Below are 15,755 nucleotides of genomic sequence, written 5' to 3'. Positions count from 1 at the left end.
CAGTACCCGACACATAATGTGTGCTTGAGAAACAGGCTGAACGAATGAATGACGTGCTAGGAGTGTGCCACGAGTTCTAGGTCGGTGAATTCATTGAATCCTTACGTTGAATCCCTATTGTCACAACAGCCCTCTATGCTAAGCACTACCCATTTCACAAATACGGAAACTAAGAGTCAGAGAGGGAAGTCCCTAAGACAGAAGCTCAAAGGCCCGGACGATCCGAGGTAGATTATCCTGCCTGCCTTCAGGGGCGTCCCTGCTGACCGGTGCTTTGTCTGTGTTTATCCTCATCATCCCCATATTTATTTCAGGGCCCATTCCTTCTTTCCTTGGTTGCGCGGCCTCTATTACTGAGTCCCAGACAGCTCCCTTCAGACTCTACGAATTTCTCGGGGTTTCTGACTCCGGAGCCCAGAATCTCTACTTCCGCGTTGCCGTCTTCCCGGGTCCCTGCGCCCGGCGGACCTCCGGAGGCGAAGGCCCCAGCCTGGTGCGCCCACCCCGCCTCCGCGCCCAGTCTCAGCCCCGGCGCGGCCGGGCTCGCAGAGGGCAGCCCTGGGGCGGGCGGGGCCTGTTGCCCGGAGACCAATGTTTTGCCGCTGCAAACTGGGTCTCTGGGCCACCGCGGGGGGGCAGCCTGGGAACCCGAGCCGGGCGTGGGAGCGGGCTGGGGAGGGGCGCCGGTGGCCGGGGGTCTGGGGCCGAGAGAGCCCGGCGGATGTCTGGAGTAGGGAGGGAATCGGAGACCCGATTTGAGGGGAATGAAGTAGGGATATTAGCGCAGTTTCGGGAGACAAGGGGGCTGGGATTAGGGACGAGAAAGAGTATTAGGTGTCAGTTTGAGGGAGGTGGGGAGGGGTTTGGGGAAGACAGGTGATGGAAGAAGCTTGGAGAAGCCACAGGAGGAGATTGGGAGGGCGGGGGGCGGGTAGGAAGTTGGGGATAATTTGAGGGACCCGGGACAGGCTCCCCCCGCCCTCGACATGGGTGAGTGGAGGGCGTGGGAAACTGGACGTTTAGGGGATTCAGAAATGACAAAGGACTGGTATGAGGGCGGGGAGTTTGGGTAGAGAGCTGATATTTGCAGGCCGAGACAAATTTGCAGGCCGGGACAGAGCTGAAATTTAGCGGGGACCAAGAAGTGAGGGTAGAGAGCTTAAGGGAGATACGGATCCCTGAGGAGAAGGAGGAGGCTTAAACGGGACGGAAACAAGGGTGAATCAGAGGAGAGGGTGCCCTTGCCACTTCCAGGTTTCTGGCGGGAGGGCCTCTCCCCGCCCATTGTCCCCGGCCTGGCCAGGACGTCCGGAGACATCCCTGGGGACGCGACGTCGGGGTTATGTAATACCGCCAGGCCCCGGGGAGGGGCGGAAGTTAGGACTCCCGGGTTCCTTTCCACGCCCCATCCCAAGGGAGGGACAGGGATCGGGATCCCCAAGCGGCTTGTGACATCACATGTGGGCGGAGTCCATCAGAGGCAAGAACTCTTTTTCTTGCTCACCCCCCTCACCCCTCAAAGCGGGGACTGAGATGAGACCCTGAGTGGGGAAGGGTATTCCTAGCAATACCTCTGGCTGAGGTGGCCTGATGGTCCGGGCTGTGAGGCAAGAGATCCAAGGAGTGCTGATCCCTTTCATTCGATTCATTCAACAAACATGAGCCCCTACTGTTGTGCCAGTCATGTCCTGGGTGATGGGGAACAAGCCACAAACAAAACAGAAGTCCCTGATCCCAGCAGCCCCTGATTCTGTGCCCAGACCTACTCCATCCCAGTCAAAGGTGGCTGAAACTAGACCTTCTTCACTAAAAGAGCCCCAAATCATGGATCCTCCCACCCAACCTTCCCTGGTGTAGGGGGCAGGACACACTGGCTCAGCTCTGGTCCCCTGGTCTCTGAATGACTGCATCCCTGTGGCCCCCACCCCCGTGGCCTGTCACTTCCTCCCATCCTCATGCCCCCCACAGGGCATGACTAGAGATGCTGGTCGTTGGCGAATCACTCCGACGTCATTACAGCCGGCTGTGCTATCACCATGTCCCTGAGTTGTCATCAAGAAGCCTCAGTCTGTCCCTATCATCACCTCTGGGGCATGAGGAGGGGGCACTGCCCTGCTGCCAGGGACGCCTCAGCCCCCCAAAGGCAGTGACTTGCTTCCATCCAAACCCCTCATCAGAAGGTTCTGGAAGTCACCTTCCTAGCTTTCCTCACTCCTCCTCCAGGCAGCCTCCTTGAACTCCCAGTCACTCCCCTCCAGGTCCTTGGGCTCTGGACCCTGGCCCTTTGGACTTGTTCCTCTGATCTCATCTGCTCCCATACCTTTAAGTTTGAAGAGCCTTCACAGCCAGGCCCTTGAAAGAACACATTCCCACATCTCTCCAAAGCCTCAGTTTACACTTCTCTTAAATGGATATAGCAGTGGTGCCTGGCTTACACATTGGGTGATGAGTGATTTGGACAAGGTCACTTCTATGATGGGCTTAGCACAGGCTGGGACATTGTGAGAGCTCAATGAATTGTTGGCCAAGGCACAGGGGATGTAGGTAACAGTGAGAAGTGGGGATCAGAGGGAGGAGGGAAATTTACTTTTTCAAAGTATACTCTTTTTATTTGCCAATGTGCTTGTGTGCCAAGTTGCTTCACTTCAGTTGTGTCTGACTCTTTGTGACCCCGTGGACTGTGGCCCACCAAGCTCCTCTGCCCATGGGTTTCTCCAGGCAAGAATACTGGGGTGGGTTGCCATTCCCTCCTCCTGGGGATCTTCCCAAACCAGGGATGGAACCCATCTTGCTTATGTCTCCTGCATTGGCAGGTGGGTTCTTTACTACTAGCGCCACCTGGGAAGCCCATTTGCCACTATATGTTCCCTCAATTTTTTTAAATCCCCGTTTTAAAAAAAGTTTAAAAATGACCCTCTTTGGACTAACTTTGAAACTTACCTGGGCCTCCTCTACCCACACCTGCCCTTCCTCCTCTTGGGCCTCATGTCAGGGATGACCCCACCATCCCAGTCTCACCTGAGCAGAGACGTGGGCCTCATCTTGGGTGCCTCTTTCCCATCACAGTCTCTCAGCCACCAAGTCTGGCCCTTCTTGCCTTCTCACTGTCTTTCAAATCTGCTCTTTCCTTTCCTCTCACTCCTCCCTAGGTCCAGGCTCCTCCTCTCCCCCTCCTTTCCTCAGTCTACCTCCAGGAAGCAGTCAGACAGGTCTTCAAACCTGCCTGGGTCCTTCCCCTCCTCAGAACCTGCCATGGCTTTCCCAGTGCCCCTGGGGGAAATAGTCCAGGCTCCTCACCATGGCCCATGGGGCCCAGGGTTGTCTAGTCCTTGCTCACTTTTGTAGCCTAATTCTTCGATCCAGCTGCACGATTCTTCTTGCCTTAAAGGATCCTCCAGCCCAGTCCCTTTGCCTGCTGGTTGACGTCCCATCCAGACAACATAACCATCAAGGCACCTGCCTAAAGCTCAGTGTCCACTATGGACAGGGACAGCACTTGAGGGTGCCTTCCATCCGCAGCCGAAGGGTTCTGCCTGAATTTTCATCAAGACATCATTCTACAGGGCAGTTTCTGTTCTGTGGTATTTCAAAGACTAGAAAGATGCAGGCACTGAACCTCAGGTGAGCTTGGTATAAAATCTTTGAGGCTGATTCTGAGAGTAGGCACTGAAAGAGTCACAGGATATCAGAATAGGAAGGTGCCCCCAAAGGATCCAAGTACAAAGCGGAGACCCAGGCCCAGAGCTCTTCCCACTGCCTGGGGCTATCGTGTCCCTGCCTTGCAAGGAAGGGAAGAATCATAGTTGAATTGGGTTTGGTGAGCCAAAGAGTGGGGCACCGGGCAGAGCCCTGACTGATGACACAGAGACCCCAACTTTGGTGACAGCAGACTGCCTCTGTCCCCAGTCTGAGCCCCAACCCTGGCCCAGGCTTGAATCCCTGACCCTTGGCACAGTATGAGCCCTGAAACTGGCTAAGACCCAGAACTAAGCCCATCCGATCCACTACAGAAACTAGCCAAGAAGTGAGAGCCTCCCTCCCAGCCCTCTGCCTGGCTGGTCCGGCGTGACTTCCTGTGACCTTTGCATCGTACCCCCATAGAAGCGGAGCTGAGGGCTGGGGGTGGGGGGAGAGGGGGCGCGAGGTGGGCTTCAGAAAGGCGAGAGAGAGTAGGGACAGGGCTTCGGGAAGGGTGGGCTTCGGGATGGAGACGAATGTCAGCGGGGGACTTGGGGAAGGGCGGCAGGGTTAAGAATAAAGGCTAGGATACGGAAGGGGAAGCTGGATAACGGTCAGGGGTGAAGAACAGAGGGGAAACTGAGGCGTGGGACCAGGAGACAGGGAACTGCGGGGGATGGAGGGGCTAGGGGCACTGATTCGCGGCTGGTGACAGTTCGGGGGATGCGGCTTGGGGTCGCAGTTGGGGGCAGCGCGGGGACGGCGGGGGCCGGTCGTCCGGCCGCAGCTACGCGGAGGCCCAGCTGAGCCCGTCCCCACTCCCCTCGCCCCCCCCGCTGCCTCCCCCTTCCGCTCCCCGGAAGCGCTGAGTCGTCCTGCCTTATCTGGGGGCCGCTATTTCGGGCTCCGCTCGGAGCGCGGGGACTATTTTTAGCGGCGCTCGGGTAAAAATGGACGCGGCGCCGCGCGAGTTCCCGAGGCCGCGCACGCTCCCTCGCGAGAACTGGGGGCCGCGCGCCTGAGTCACCGCCCGCCCCGCTGCGAGGCGCGCGGACACCCGCCCATCCGCACAAACTCTTGGATTCCTGAGCGCTTGGAAGCCCGCGCGGCTCAGAATATTCCAGGACCGTCGGGAAGCATCCACCCGGGCTCGAGCGTTTGAGGGCCGACTTTTGGGCAGAGGCGCCGCGCCCCCTGGTGGCCCCTATGGGGATCGCAGGCAGGGGCCGGGCCAGGAGTTCACACACCCCCACAAACCACCCACGGCCGGCCACACGCCCATTTTATACATGAGGAAACTTGAGGCCGGGACAGGAACTGGGTTGGGGACCTCGCATCATGAATTTCAAGGTACTGCTCGTTCAGTTTCACCTCCAGCACTTCCCTTCATGGAGAACTCACTACGTATCAGAAAACTAGGCACCCTATGTTTTTATAAACAGCATCTAGCTAGTCACTGGACAAGTATTTATCAAGGGCTTAATGTGTACCAGGGAACTTGCTAGGTGATGAGGACACAGCAGTGAACAAGACAGACCTCAAATATCCTTGGTGTTGTGGGGCTGACATTCTAATGGGGGTGACTGAATAAATAAGATGATTTGGGACAGCCATGGTGGTCCAGTGGTTAAGACTGCCCTTCCACTTCAGACGCATGGGTTCGATTGCTGGTTGGGGAACTTAAGATTTCACATGACATATGGTATGCCCCTCCCCCCACCCAAAGACCATAAGATGATTTCAGATTGTGGTAAGCACTGTTAAGAAAATAAAATGGGAGGATCTATTATAATTAGAGGAATGCTTTGGTAAAAGTGGGCTTCCCAGATGGCTCAGTGATAAAAGAATCCTCCTGCTGATGCAAGAGGCGCAGGAGACTTGCAAGAGGCGATGGAACCCAGACTTGGGTTCCATCCTTGGTTCACCTGGAGTGGGGGCAATGGCAACCCGCTTCCAGTATTCTTGCCTGGAAAATTCCATGGACAGAGGAGCCTGGCTGGCTACAGTCCGTGGGGTTCGCAGAGTTGGACGGGACTGAGCACCCACACACTGTAAGAGTAATCCAGGGGAAGCCTTTTTCTAAGGAGGTGACACTCTAAAATGATCTGGTTTCATTCAATCCCCTTACCCCGTTTCATAGACTTGGAAACAGAAACCTGGAGAAGAATCACTTGGGGACTGAACTTGTACACTGTAGATTGCATGAGTGTTCACTGCGTGATTGCTTAGCTTCAGTTTGGTTTCCTCCTGAGCCTGGGTGCTCATTACCTCCCAGCACATAGATGTCATTCATCATCAATAATAGTAATACTGATTACTGGTTTTTAAATAATAGCTACCTCTTGTTCAGCACCTACCTTTTACTGAGCAGTCTGCTAAATGTCTCACCTGCATTAATTCATGTAATCCTCACCCTAACCTGCAGAGGTGAGATCATAATCTCACACCCCATTAACAGATGAGAAAATCTGTTTTCCCATCTCCCTTTGCTTCCAGCCACATGAGTATCTATGGTTTTGCCAAATTTCTACTTGTTTTTTGGGAAACCACCCCTTTTTCAAGTTCAGTTCACCTGATTGTCTTGGGGGCTCACCCCATCCCCGTTCCAGAGAAGGATACCTGACCTAGGTCCAGCCAATCAGAATATTCCAATTGGGCTGGCCTTTGAGGACAGTGATTGGGTCCGAGGTGAGCATATGGCCCATTTAAGACCATGAATGATGAACCCTTGAGCAGGAGCCCTTTCTCCCCTCTGGGGTGGCTAAGAGATTGAGATATGAGCCTCAAGCTGTTAGGGCTGTCTTTGCTACTTCAAGGAATGTCTTCCTGAGGAGAAAATCAAATAAAACCCCCAGATATGGGACAGTGACTTCATATCATCGTTTAAGCTCCTGGATCAAGCTGTGACTGAAGCTGGTTTTACTCCTTGACCTTTTGAAAGTGTGAGCCAATAGGCTTCCCTGAACCAGTCTGCATTTGAAACTGCTGCTGCTGCTGCTAAGTCGCTTCAGTCGTGTCCGACTCTGTGCGACCCCATAGACGGCAGCCCATCAGGCTCTACCATCCCTGGGATTCTCCAGGCAAGAACACTGGAGTGGGTTGCCATTTCCTTCTCCAATGCAGGAAAGTGAAAAGTGAAAGTGAAGTCGCTCAGTCGTGTCCGACTCTTAGCGACCCCATGGACTGCAGCCCACCAGGCTCCTCCATCCATGGGATTTTCCAGGTAAGAGTACTGGAGTGGGGTGCCATTGCCTTCTCCTTGAAACTGAGAGACTCCCAATTAATTCACTTTCGCTTTCTAACCGCCCCCACAACCAGGAACTTTCCACCACCTCTATAACTGTACCCCCTGAAGTACCCATTTATTACACACACACACACACACACACACACACGGAGGCATGGACTGCTTGTGTACACCTTGAGCCCCCACCCCTCATCGGGCAGGTACCCCTGTGGTGGCCCTGGGTCTGCTCGTCTTCCTGTCCCCGGTGTAGATCAGAATGAGAGCCCGACTCTGAGGCTGCTGCCCCGGGCAGGACCACTCTCCACTGTCATCACTGGCCGACGGTGGGTTTATCCTACTGCACCCTCCCCTTTCTCCCACTGTCCGGGTTTCAGCCTTGCCTGAGCTCTGCCTGCCTCCCAGCCTCTGCTTCGCCATCTCTCCTGCACTCCAGACCCATGTATCTAGAAGCTTCTTGGATGCCTCCCCCTGGTTGTCCCACAGAATTTCACCCTGACCTCAGTGTCTTCCTTCTACGCCTGTGGTCCGTCCCTTCTCCCAGGCCCCCCAGCTTCCACTTAGTCCCACATACACCCTGTCTCTTAGACCAGAGTCCTCTTGGCGCCTTCCTCCCCTTACCTCCCATAGCCCATCACTCATCTCCATTCCTTTTTTTTTTTGCCACCCTGTGCAGCTTGTAGGGCCTTAGTTCCCCCATCAAGGATCGAACCTGTGCCCCTTGCAATGGAAGCTTAGAATTCCCAACCACTGAACCGCCAGGGAATTCCTGTATTCTTTTTTTTTTTTTTTTTTTTTTAACTGCGCTGGGTCTTCATTGCTGTGCTCGGGCTTTCTGTAGTCGCAGCAACGTCTTTAGTTTCCGTGCGGGGCTTCGCGTTGCGGTGGCGTCTCTTGCTGCGGAGCGCAGGCTCCAGGGCGCGCCGGCTTCAGCAGTTGCGGCGCCTGGGCTTGGTAGTTGCGGCGCGCAAGCCTCGGTGTCCTGCGGCATGTGGAATGTTTCCAGACCACGGGTAACTGTGTCCCCGGCATTGGCAGGCAAACTCCTAACCACTGGACCACCAGAGAATTCCTCCCTCCATTCTATCTTTTAAAGATTTTATATGTTCTCCTTCCTCCTCTTCCTTACTCTGACCCAGCTGCCTACTTGGCCCCCTTTCCCCACTTCTTCCTTTATATCTACACTCAGCCCTGGTTTCCTGCCCCAGATCTGCCCCCCCCACACACACACACACCTGCAAGGATTTTGCTAAACCACAAATCCACTCGTTTCCGATCTCCCCCCTGCTCAGAGTCTGCTGTGGCTCCCCAGTGCTCTGGTCCTGTGATCTACAAGGCCTTCCGTGGCCTGCTGCTGTATTCAACTCCATCGCTTGCCCCCCACCCCTTTCCCTAACACTCGTCTCCACCTTCAAACAATCTCGAACAGCCTGCCTTTCTCCAGTGCCTCACGCATGCCTCCTGACTTAAACATTTGGCTTTCTCTGCCCAAATGCCTTTCCCATCCTCCTCCACCTAGTGAAGAGTGCTCCGTGCTTTGAGGTCCAACACAGCGATCCCCTCTGCCGAGAAACCTAACATGATTCCTTCCGACCTAAGCCAGCTCCCAGCCTCTCAAGAAACCTGGTGGCTGTTGTAGCTCATTCTCTGCCTGGCAGTGTGCTGGGCCCTTTGCACACACGGCCTCACTGACTTCCCCCAACACCCATCAGGGCACAGGAACAAGCACTTCCAGTTTCTGGATGAAGACACTGGGACTCATGGAAGGAATCCCAGCCAGGGAGGGGACAGAGTCAGGATTTGAACTCGTGATCTCATGCAGCCTGGTTCATCCCTGAGTATTTTATCTCTGTTTTGTTTGTTTCGAGGGTTTTTATTTTTGTTTGTTTTTTGCCCATGCCACCCAGCATGTGGGATCTTAGTTCCCTGATCAGGGATCAAACCTGTACCCCCTGTATTAGAAACGTGGAGTCTTAACCACTGTTCCACCAGGAAAGTCCCTGTAGCTCCGTTTTGTAAGTTTTTATAATGTTTTTAATAAAGTCACATGAGTGCATGCTAAGTTGCTGCAGTGGTGTCCAACACTTTGTGACCCTGTAGACCGAAGCCCACCAGGTTTCTGTGTCCATGGAATTCTCCAGGCAAGAATACTGGAGGGGGCTGCTATGCCCTCCTCCAAGGGATCTTCCCGACCCAGGGATTGAACTTGCGTCTCTTAGATCTCCTGCCTCGGCAGGCGGATTTTTTATTACTAGCGCCACCTGGAAAGCCCAATAAAGGCATGCATGTATATAATTTATGAATAAAAAATATACTCCAGACACCGAGTGGCTGCAAAATACTGCCTGGCACTGTGGTCTCTCTCGGCTAAGTAGCTTCTTCACCTGGTGCAGAGAGGAATTTGAGAGTGTCCTTTAAAGCCATATTTTTGATGTGAGCATTAGTCGCTCTGTTTGAATGTGCTTCTGACATGGATTGTTCTGGAACAATCACAAGAAATCCTGAGGCTCAGTGACCCCTGGAACAAGTGGCATCCCATCATCTGATGCCCTCCCAGATGGAGAGACAGCAAATCCCATGGATCAGCGCTGTCCACAAGAAATAGGACGTGGGCTTGAATGCCCTAGTAGCTCCCCTGCAAAAGCCAAAAGAAACAGGTGAAAATAATTTTGTTCCTGTATTTTATTTAACCAGATAGATGCAAAATATTATTTCAACATGTGCTTAATATCAGCAGTCTCCTTTTTTTAAAAAAAAATTTATTTTTGGCTGCGCTAGGTCTTTGTAGCTGCGCATGGGCTTTCTCTAGCTGTGGTGAGCAGGGCCGTCTCTCTAGTTGCAGAGCACAGGCTCCTCGCTGCGGCAGCCCCCTGGTTGCAGAGCGTGGGCCCTAGACTGTACAGGTTGCAGTAGTTGTACACAGGCTTAGCTGCCCAGGGCACGTGGAATCTCCCTGGACCAGGGATAGGACTTGTGTCTCCTGTATTGGCAGGCAGATTCTTAACCACTTGGACCACCAGAGAAGTCCAGCAGTTTTCATAACGAGATAGTTTTTTTTTTTTTTTTTATCACACTAAGTATATGAAATGTGATGTGGAGTTTACACTCATGACACGTCTCATTTTGGACCAGCCATATGTCAAGTGCTTAAGAGCCACATGTAGCCAAATGGCTGCCGTATTAGACATTGCAGCAGTAGTCAGTCCCTGACCAGGGATCGGGGAGTATGGCTTTCTCAGAGTTCAGATTTAACGTGAGATGGTGTGCCTCCAGGTGACAGTAAAGCTTAACATCAAGAACCTAGACACTGAAGCCAGACTACGGGGTTCAAGCTCTGAAACTTCCACACTGAAACTCTAGCCTCTCTGCACCTCAGTTTATTCCTCTATGAAAGGAGAATTGGCAAGACATCAGAGCGGGTTTTGTGAGGATTAAATGAATGAATAGATATTTAAACACTTAGAACAAGACTTGGCACACATTAAGTGCTGTACGAATGTTTGACTTTTATTATTATTTGGAATTTTGTGAAAGAGAAAATCTCTCAACTCCACTTTAAGAGTTGAAGAATGAAAAACTCCCTTAAAGACTTCCCATCCTCATGGAAATATCCGAGCATGGTGGCCACACCCGACTTCTGACCATCATGTGAAGGACATCGGGACCACTCTGGGCTCTCAAGGGCACATGCTTTGACATTCCCCACTGGAACGGGGGTGTGCGTCACAAAGCTTTGGGCGCCTCCCAGCCCAAACTCTGCCACATGTTTTCCTGTTCTAATTTTTCTGTTTTAATCTGTGTAATGGGTTGAATGACGTGCCCTTCTCCAACCCATGATGAGTCTACCTGAGATCTGTGAATGGGAACTTATTTGGAAAAAGGGTCTTTGCAGATATAATTAAGGTTAGGATCTCGAGATGATATCACTGTGGATTATCCAAGTGGTCCCTAAACCCAGTGTCAAGTGTCTTTACAAGAGAAAGGCAGTATGGGGAGGAGATTCCCTGGAGGTCCAGGGGCTGGGACTCACACCTCCACTGCAGGGGGCATAGGTTCAATTCCTGGTCAGGGAACTAAGATCCTGAATGCCTTGAAGCATGGTCAAAAATAAATAAATAAATAAATAACAGATGTGCAAGATCTGTACACTAATAAAACATCGCTGAGAGAAATTAGGGAAGACTTAAATAAATGGAGAAGTAGATATTAAAAGAGAGAAAGAGAGAGTCCAGCAGAGGGAAGCTAGAGACGGATTAGAGATGTGGTCATGTGAAAATGGAGGGAGAGATGAGACTGATGGAGTCACAAGCCCAGGAACGCCTGGGGCGACCAGAAGCTGGAAGAGTCAGGGAAGGATCTTCCCCTAGAAAATTCAGAGGGTGGTCTAGTGGTTAGGAATCTGCCTGCCAATGCAGGGGACGAGGGATCGATCCCTAGTCCAGGAAAATTCCACATGCCTCGGAGCAACTAAGCCCGAATGCCACAACTACTGAGTCATCGATCTAGAGCCTGTGCTCGGCATCAAAAGAAGCCACCGTGATAAGAAGCCCAAGCACCGCAACAAAGAGCTGCCCCCACTGGCCAAAGCTAAAATCCGAGCACAGCCACGAAAATGCAGTGCCACCAAAAATAAATAGATAAAAGTAATAAGAAGAAAAGTTTTAAAAAAGCCAGAGGGAGTGTGACCCTGCTGATATTTTGATTTATAATAGGATTTCCGGTCTCCAGAACTGAGAGAGAATAAATTTCTGTTGTTTTAAGCCACCAAGTTTGTGGTAATTTGTTAGGCAGCCACAGGAAATGAATACAGTCTGTTTGGGGGCCTGTCCCCTTACACCCTGAAGACGGAGTTTCTGTGGCTTTCAAATGCTGTCTCAAAGGAGAAAACTGAGGCTCAAAAAGAAGGCAGAGTCAGAATCAGATCTCAGGTCCCCAGAGCCTCATTCAAGATCCAGGGGCCACTGTGGAAACTCACAAGGTATTATGCCTATTTAAAAAAAAAAATACAGAATGCCTATTGAATTTTCTTTTAAGGCAGTGGTTGAGAACACAAGCTTTTGTTGGAGTCCTGGTTTGTTTGCTTCTTTGCTGTGTGGCCTTGATCAAGAGACTGGCCTCTCTGTACCTCACTTTCTCCTTCTACACAATAGGAATAACAAGATAAGTCATCTCAGGGACTTTCCTAGCGGTCCGTTGGTTATGAATCTGCTTTCCAAATGCAGGGGATGCAGGTTTGATCTCTGGTCGGGGAACTAAGATCCCACATACTACAGGGCAACTAAGCCTGCAGGTGGAAACTATCGAGCCCATGTTGCTCTAGGGCTGGCACACCACAACTAAGACCTGATACAGCCAAAAAAAAAAAAAAAAAAGCCTTCTCAGAAGGCTGCGATGTGGAGTACATGAGGACCGATCAACCTTGCCATTTGACATCATCCTTAAAGTCTTTGCAAATGCTGTAGGACAAGAAAAATGAATAAGATATAAAGATGGGAAGTCAAGAGATAATGCTACCATCTCAAAGAAAGACTAAGAGAATCAACAAACTATTTTAAACTGAGAATTAGGCCAGATTGCCTGGCCAGCTGATGATATTCAGTAACATTAATCAACTAGAAATTATAATAGAAACAAGAGAAGCATGGACTCTAGGCGATGGGGCTTCAAGAGTTGCAGCACGTGGGTTCAGTAGTTGCAGCTCGAGGGCGCTAAAGCACAGTTCAGTATTTGTGGCATTGGGACTCAGCTGCTTCTTGGCATGTGGGATCTTCCTGGACCAGGGATCAGACTGGTGTCCCTTGCATTGCAAGGTGGATTCTTAACCACTGGACCACCAGGGAAGCCCCCACGAATTTCTTTTGACTTCCCATCACCCTTGTTTAGACTACTATCTGATCTTCCCTGGACAACTGAGATCACTTCGCTACTGGGCTTCCGGCTTCCATCCTTGGCCATTCTCCACTCGGAATAAAATCCAAAGTTCTTACCATGGCCTTTGCAATCTTACATGATCTGGTCCCTTGATTGCCTCCTCTTATTTCTTGCCATTCTACTCCTCACTCTGTGTGTTTCATTTTTGTAGGCTTAGCAACTTCCTACCACAGGGGCTTTGCACAAACTGTTCCCACTGCCTTGAAAGCTCCCCTCCCTTCACCTGGTGGATTGCCCGTCATCCTGTAGATCTCTTTAATGTTTCTTTGACAGAAAAAAAAAAACCTCTCCCGCCCTCCCATTCTCCCACTCCCAGTTAAAATGATGTTTCATAATCTTGTCTTTAGGTCAGTGATCCTTAAACTTTTGGTCTCAAGGTTGCTTATGCTCTTAAAAAGTAATGAGGACTGGACTTCCCTAGTGGCCCAATGGATAAGTCCACCTGCCAGTGCAGAGGACATAGGTTTGATCCTTGGTCCTGGAAGATTTCACATGCCAAGGAGCAACTAAGCCCACGAGTCTCAACTGCTAAGCCCAAGTGCTGTAGCTACTGAAGCCCGAGCTTCTACAGCCTGAGCTCTGTGACAAAAGAAGCCACTACGATGGGGAAACCCTCGCAACGCAGTGAGGAGTGGACCCCGTTCACTGAAACTAGAGAAAGTCTGGGCATAGCAATGAAGACTCAGCGCAGCAAAAACTAAAAATAAATGCATAAAGAGTAATGAGGACTCCAAAGAACTTCTGCTGATATGGATTATATCTATCCATATTTACTATATTAGAAATTAAAGCTGAGATATTTAAGGATTATTTATTGGTTCATTTAAAAATAATTTCCAAAAAATCAGGTTAACATAAATCCTATATTTTAAACTTAAAACCACCATATTTGGGGGAATTCCCTGGTAGTACGGTGGTTAGGACTCTGAGTTTCCACTGCAAGGGGCACAGGTTCCATCCTGGTCGGGGAACTATGACCCCACAAACCTTGAGGCATGGCAAAAAAAAAAAAAAAAAAAAAGCCAACCAACAAAGCCAACTGTACTTGAAAGAAAGAACATTTAGTAAGAAGAGGGGCAGTGTTTTACAAATCACTTTAATGTCTGGCTAGAGAAGGCAATGGCACCCCACTCCAGTACTCTTGCCTAGAAAATCCCATGGACGGAGGAGCCTGCTAGGCTGCAGTCCATGGGGTCGCAAAGAGTTGGACACGACTAAGCGACTTCACTTTCACTTTTCCCTTTCATGCATTGGAGAAGGAAATGGCAACCCACTCCAGTGTTCTTGCCTGGGGAATCCCAGGGTCGGGGGAGCCTGGTGGCTGCCGTCTATGGGGTCACACAGAGTCGGACACGACTGAAGCGACTTAGCAGCAGCAGCAGACAGAAGATAGCTAAGTCTTCACCTTTGCTTCTGTGCTCAGTGTGTTGAGATATTTTGCAGGTTGCACAGAACATTTGAGAGAGAAAGTGAAAAAGTGAGTTAAGTGTCAGCACTATGATAATCATTTTGACCCCAGGGAGCTCAAGAAAGAGTGCTGGGGAACCCCCCAAGGTTCTGTGGACTGCACTTTGAGAATCACCCCTTACCTTTTGGTCCAATAGGAACTAAACACAGTGTCCTGGGAACTGAACATCTCTGGGACCAGGGTACCTGGTTCAGGAGACAGTTCTGAGGACATGTAAGGTATTCCTTGAGTCTCAGTTTCTTCATCTCTAACATGGGGTTGGGCTTCCCAGATGGCTCAGTGGTAAAGCATCTGCCTGCTAATATAGGAGCCGCAGGTTCGATCCCTGGGTTGAGAAGATCCCCTGGAGAAGGAAATGGCAACCCACTCCTGTATTCTTGCCTGGGAAAGCCTGTGTACAGGAGAGCCTGGAAGGCTACAGTCCCTGGGGTCACAAAGAGCCGGACATGACTGAGTGACTAAACAAAAAAGACAACATCATGAGGTTGGTGATGATGAAAATAATAAAAATACCTCCCTCCTAAGGTTGTAGTGAGACCCATAGAAGATAACTGTCCGACTCACACCTGGCATGTAGCATACAACCAACATTTGCTGTGATAGTTTGGGAAACGTCATTTTATTTTATTACCAACAGTTTTTATTCACGCAGTTAATTTCTCCAGAGGTCTATCTTATGTTGGGAAAATGGTGATGACTGAGAAGCGCCTGGCCCTACCCTCATGGGGCTTCCAGTCCAGTGGGTCAGAGTTTTAATTTGTGAGGGATTGCCCTTAGCACCAGGTCTCTGAGGAGCATGAATTTGTAAGACTGGGGAGGCAGGGAAAGGCATTCTAGGGAGTGGGAACAGCATGCAAGAAGCCATGGCAAGCAGAGAGGGGGACAGCTGTGACCCAGGGGTTTGGCTCGGTTGTGTCCATGTTTCTGCCCCCAAGACGCCTCAGTCCTGTTGCTGGTGATAAATACGTGTGTATATCTGATTCATCTCCCCTCCTTCCCAACCCCTCTTCTTGTATAAAGTTAGTTCCTTGATTCTGGGCTCTTTGAGGGAAGTCCCACCTCTGATCTAACCTCAGTCTCTCGTGCTGCAGATCCTCCTTTTTGCTGCGTATCCAACCACAGTGCCTCGTGGAAACCTGGGACGTCCCAGCAGAAGAGGTGCCCGGGATGGCGCGGGGTCGAGTCCAGCGCCTCCACTGTCTCCCATCCGGGGGCCGCCGCTCCGGGCCGGGTGAGTCAGCCCCCGGCGGCTCCCGCGTCATCCCGGCCGCTCGGCTCCGCGCTATTTCGGGTTCCGGGCTCTATAAATAGAGGCTAGCGGAGCTGAGCCGCTCCCGCTCCGATCGGGCCCCCCTGCGTCCCCGGCCCCGCCGCTATAGCCGGGCCGCGCGTCACCGCGGCTAAGTTTAGAGGCGGGTGGGGACGCTGGCCGGG

At 51.3% G+C, this 15,755-nt stretch overlaps 1 protein-coding gene across 1 annotated transcript in view; it reads left to right on the top strand.

Moving 5' to 3' along the window:
* ERCC1 (ERCC excision repair 1, endonuclease non-catalytic subunit) overlaps positions 1-15,755 on the top strand; it is a 49,733-nt gene that overhangs the window by 13,571 nt on the left and 20,407 nt on the right. Inside the window, exon 3 of the mRNA XM_025269329.3 lies at positions 15,413-15,552. Within this exon, the coding sequence (XP_025125114.1) occupies positions 15,413-15,552 (140 nt within the window). The remainder of the gene's footprint in view (positions 1-15,412; positions 15,553-15,755) is intronic.

The sequence above is a fragment of the Bubalus bubalis genome, chromosome 18 (assembly GCF_019923935.1).
Source record: "Bubalus bubalis isolate 160015118507 breed Murrah chromosome 18, NDDB_SH_1, whole genome shotgun sequence".
Taxonomy (NCBI): domain Eukaryota; kingdom Metazoa; phylum Chordata; class Mammalia; order Artiodactyla; family Bovidae; genus Bubalus; species Bubalus bubalis.
The sequence above is the reverse complement of the archived record's forward strand: the minus strand, read 5'-3'. Positions and strand labels throughout refer to the sequence as shown.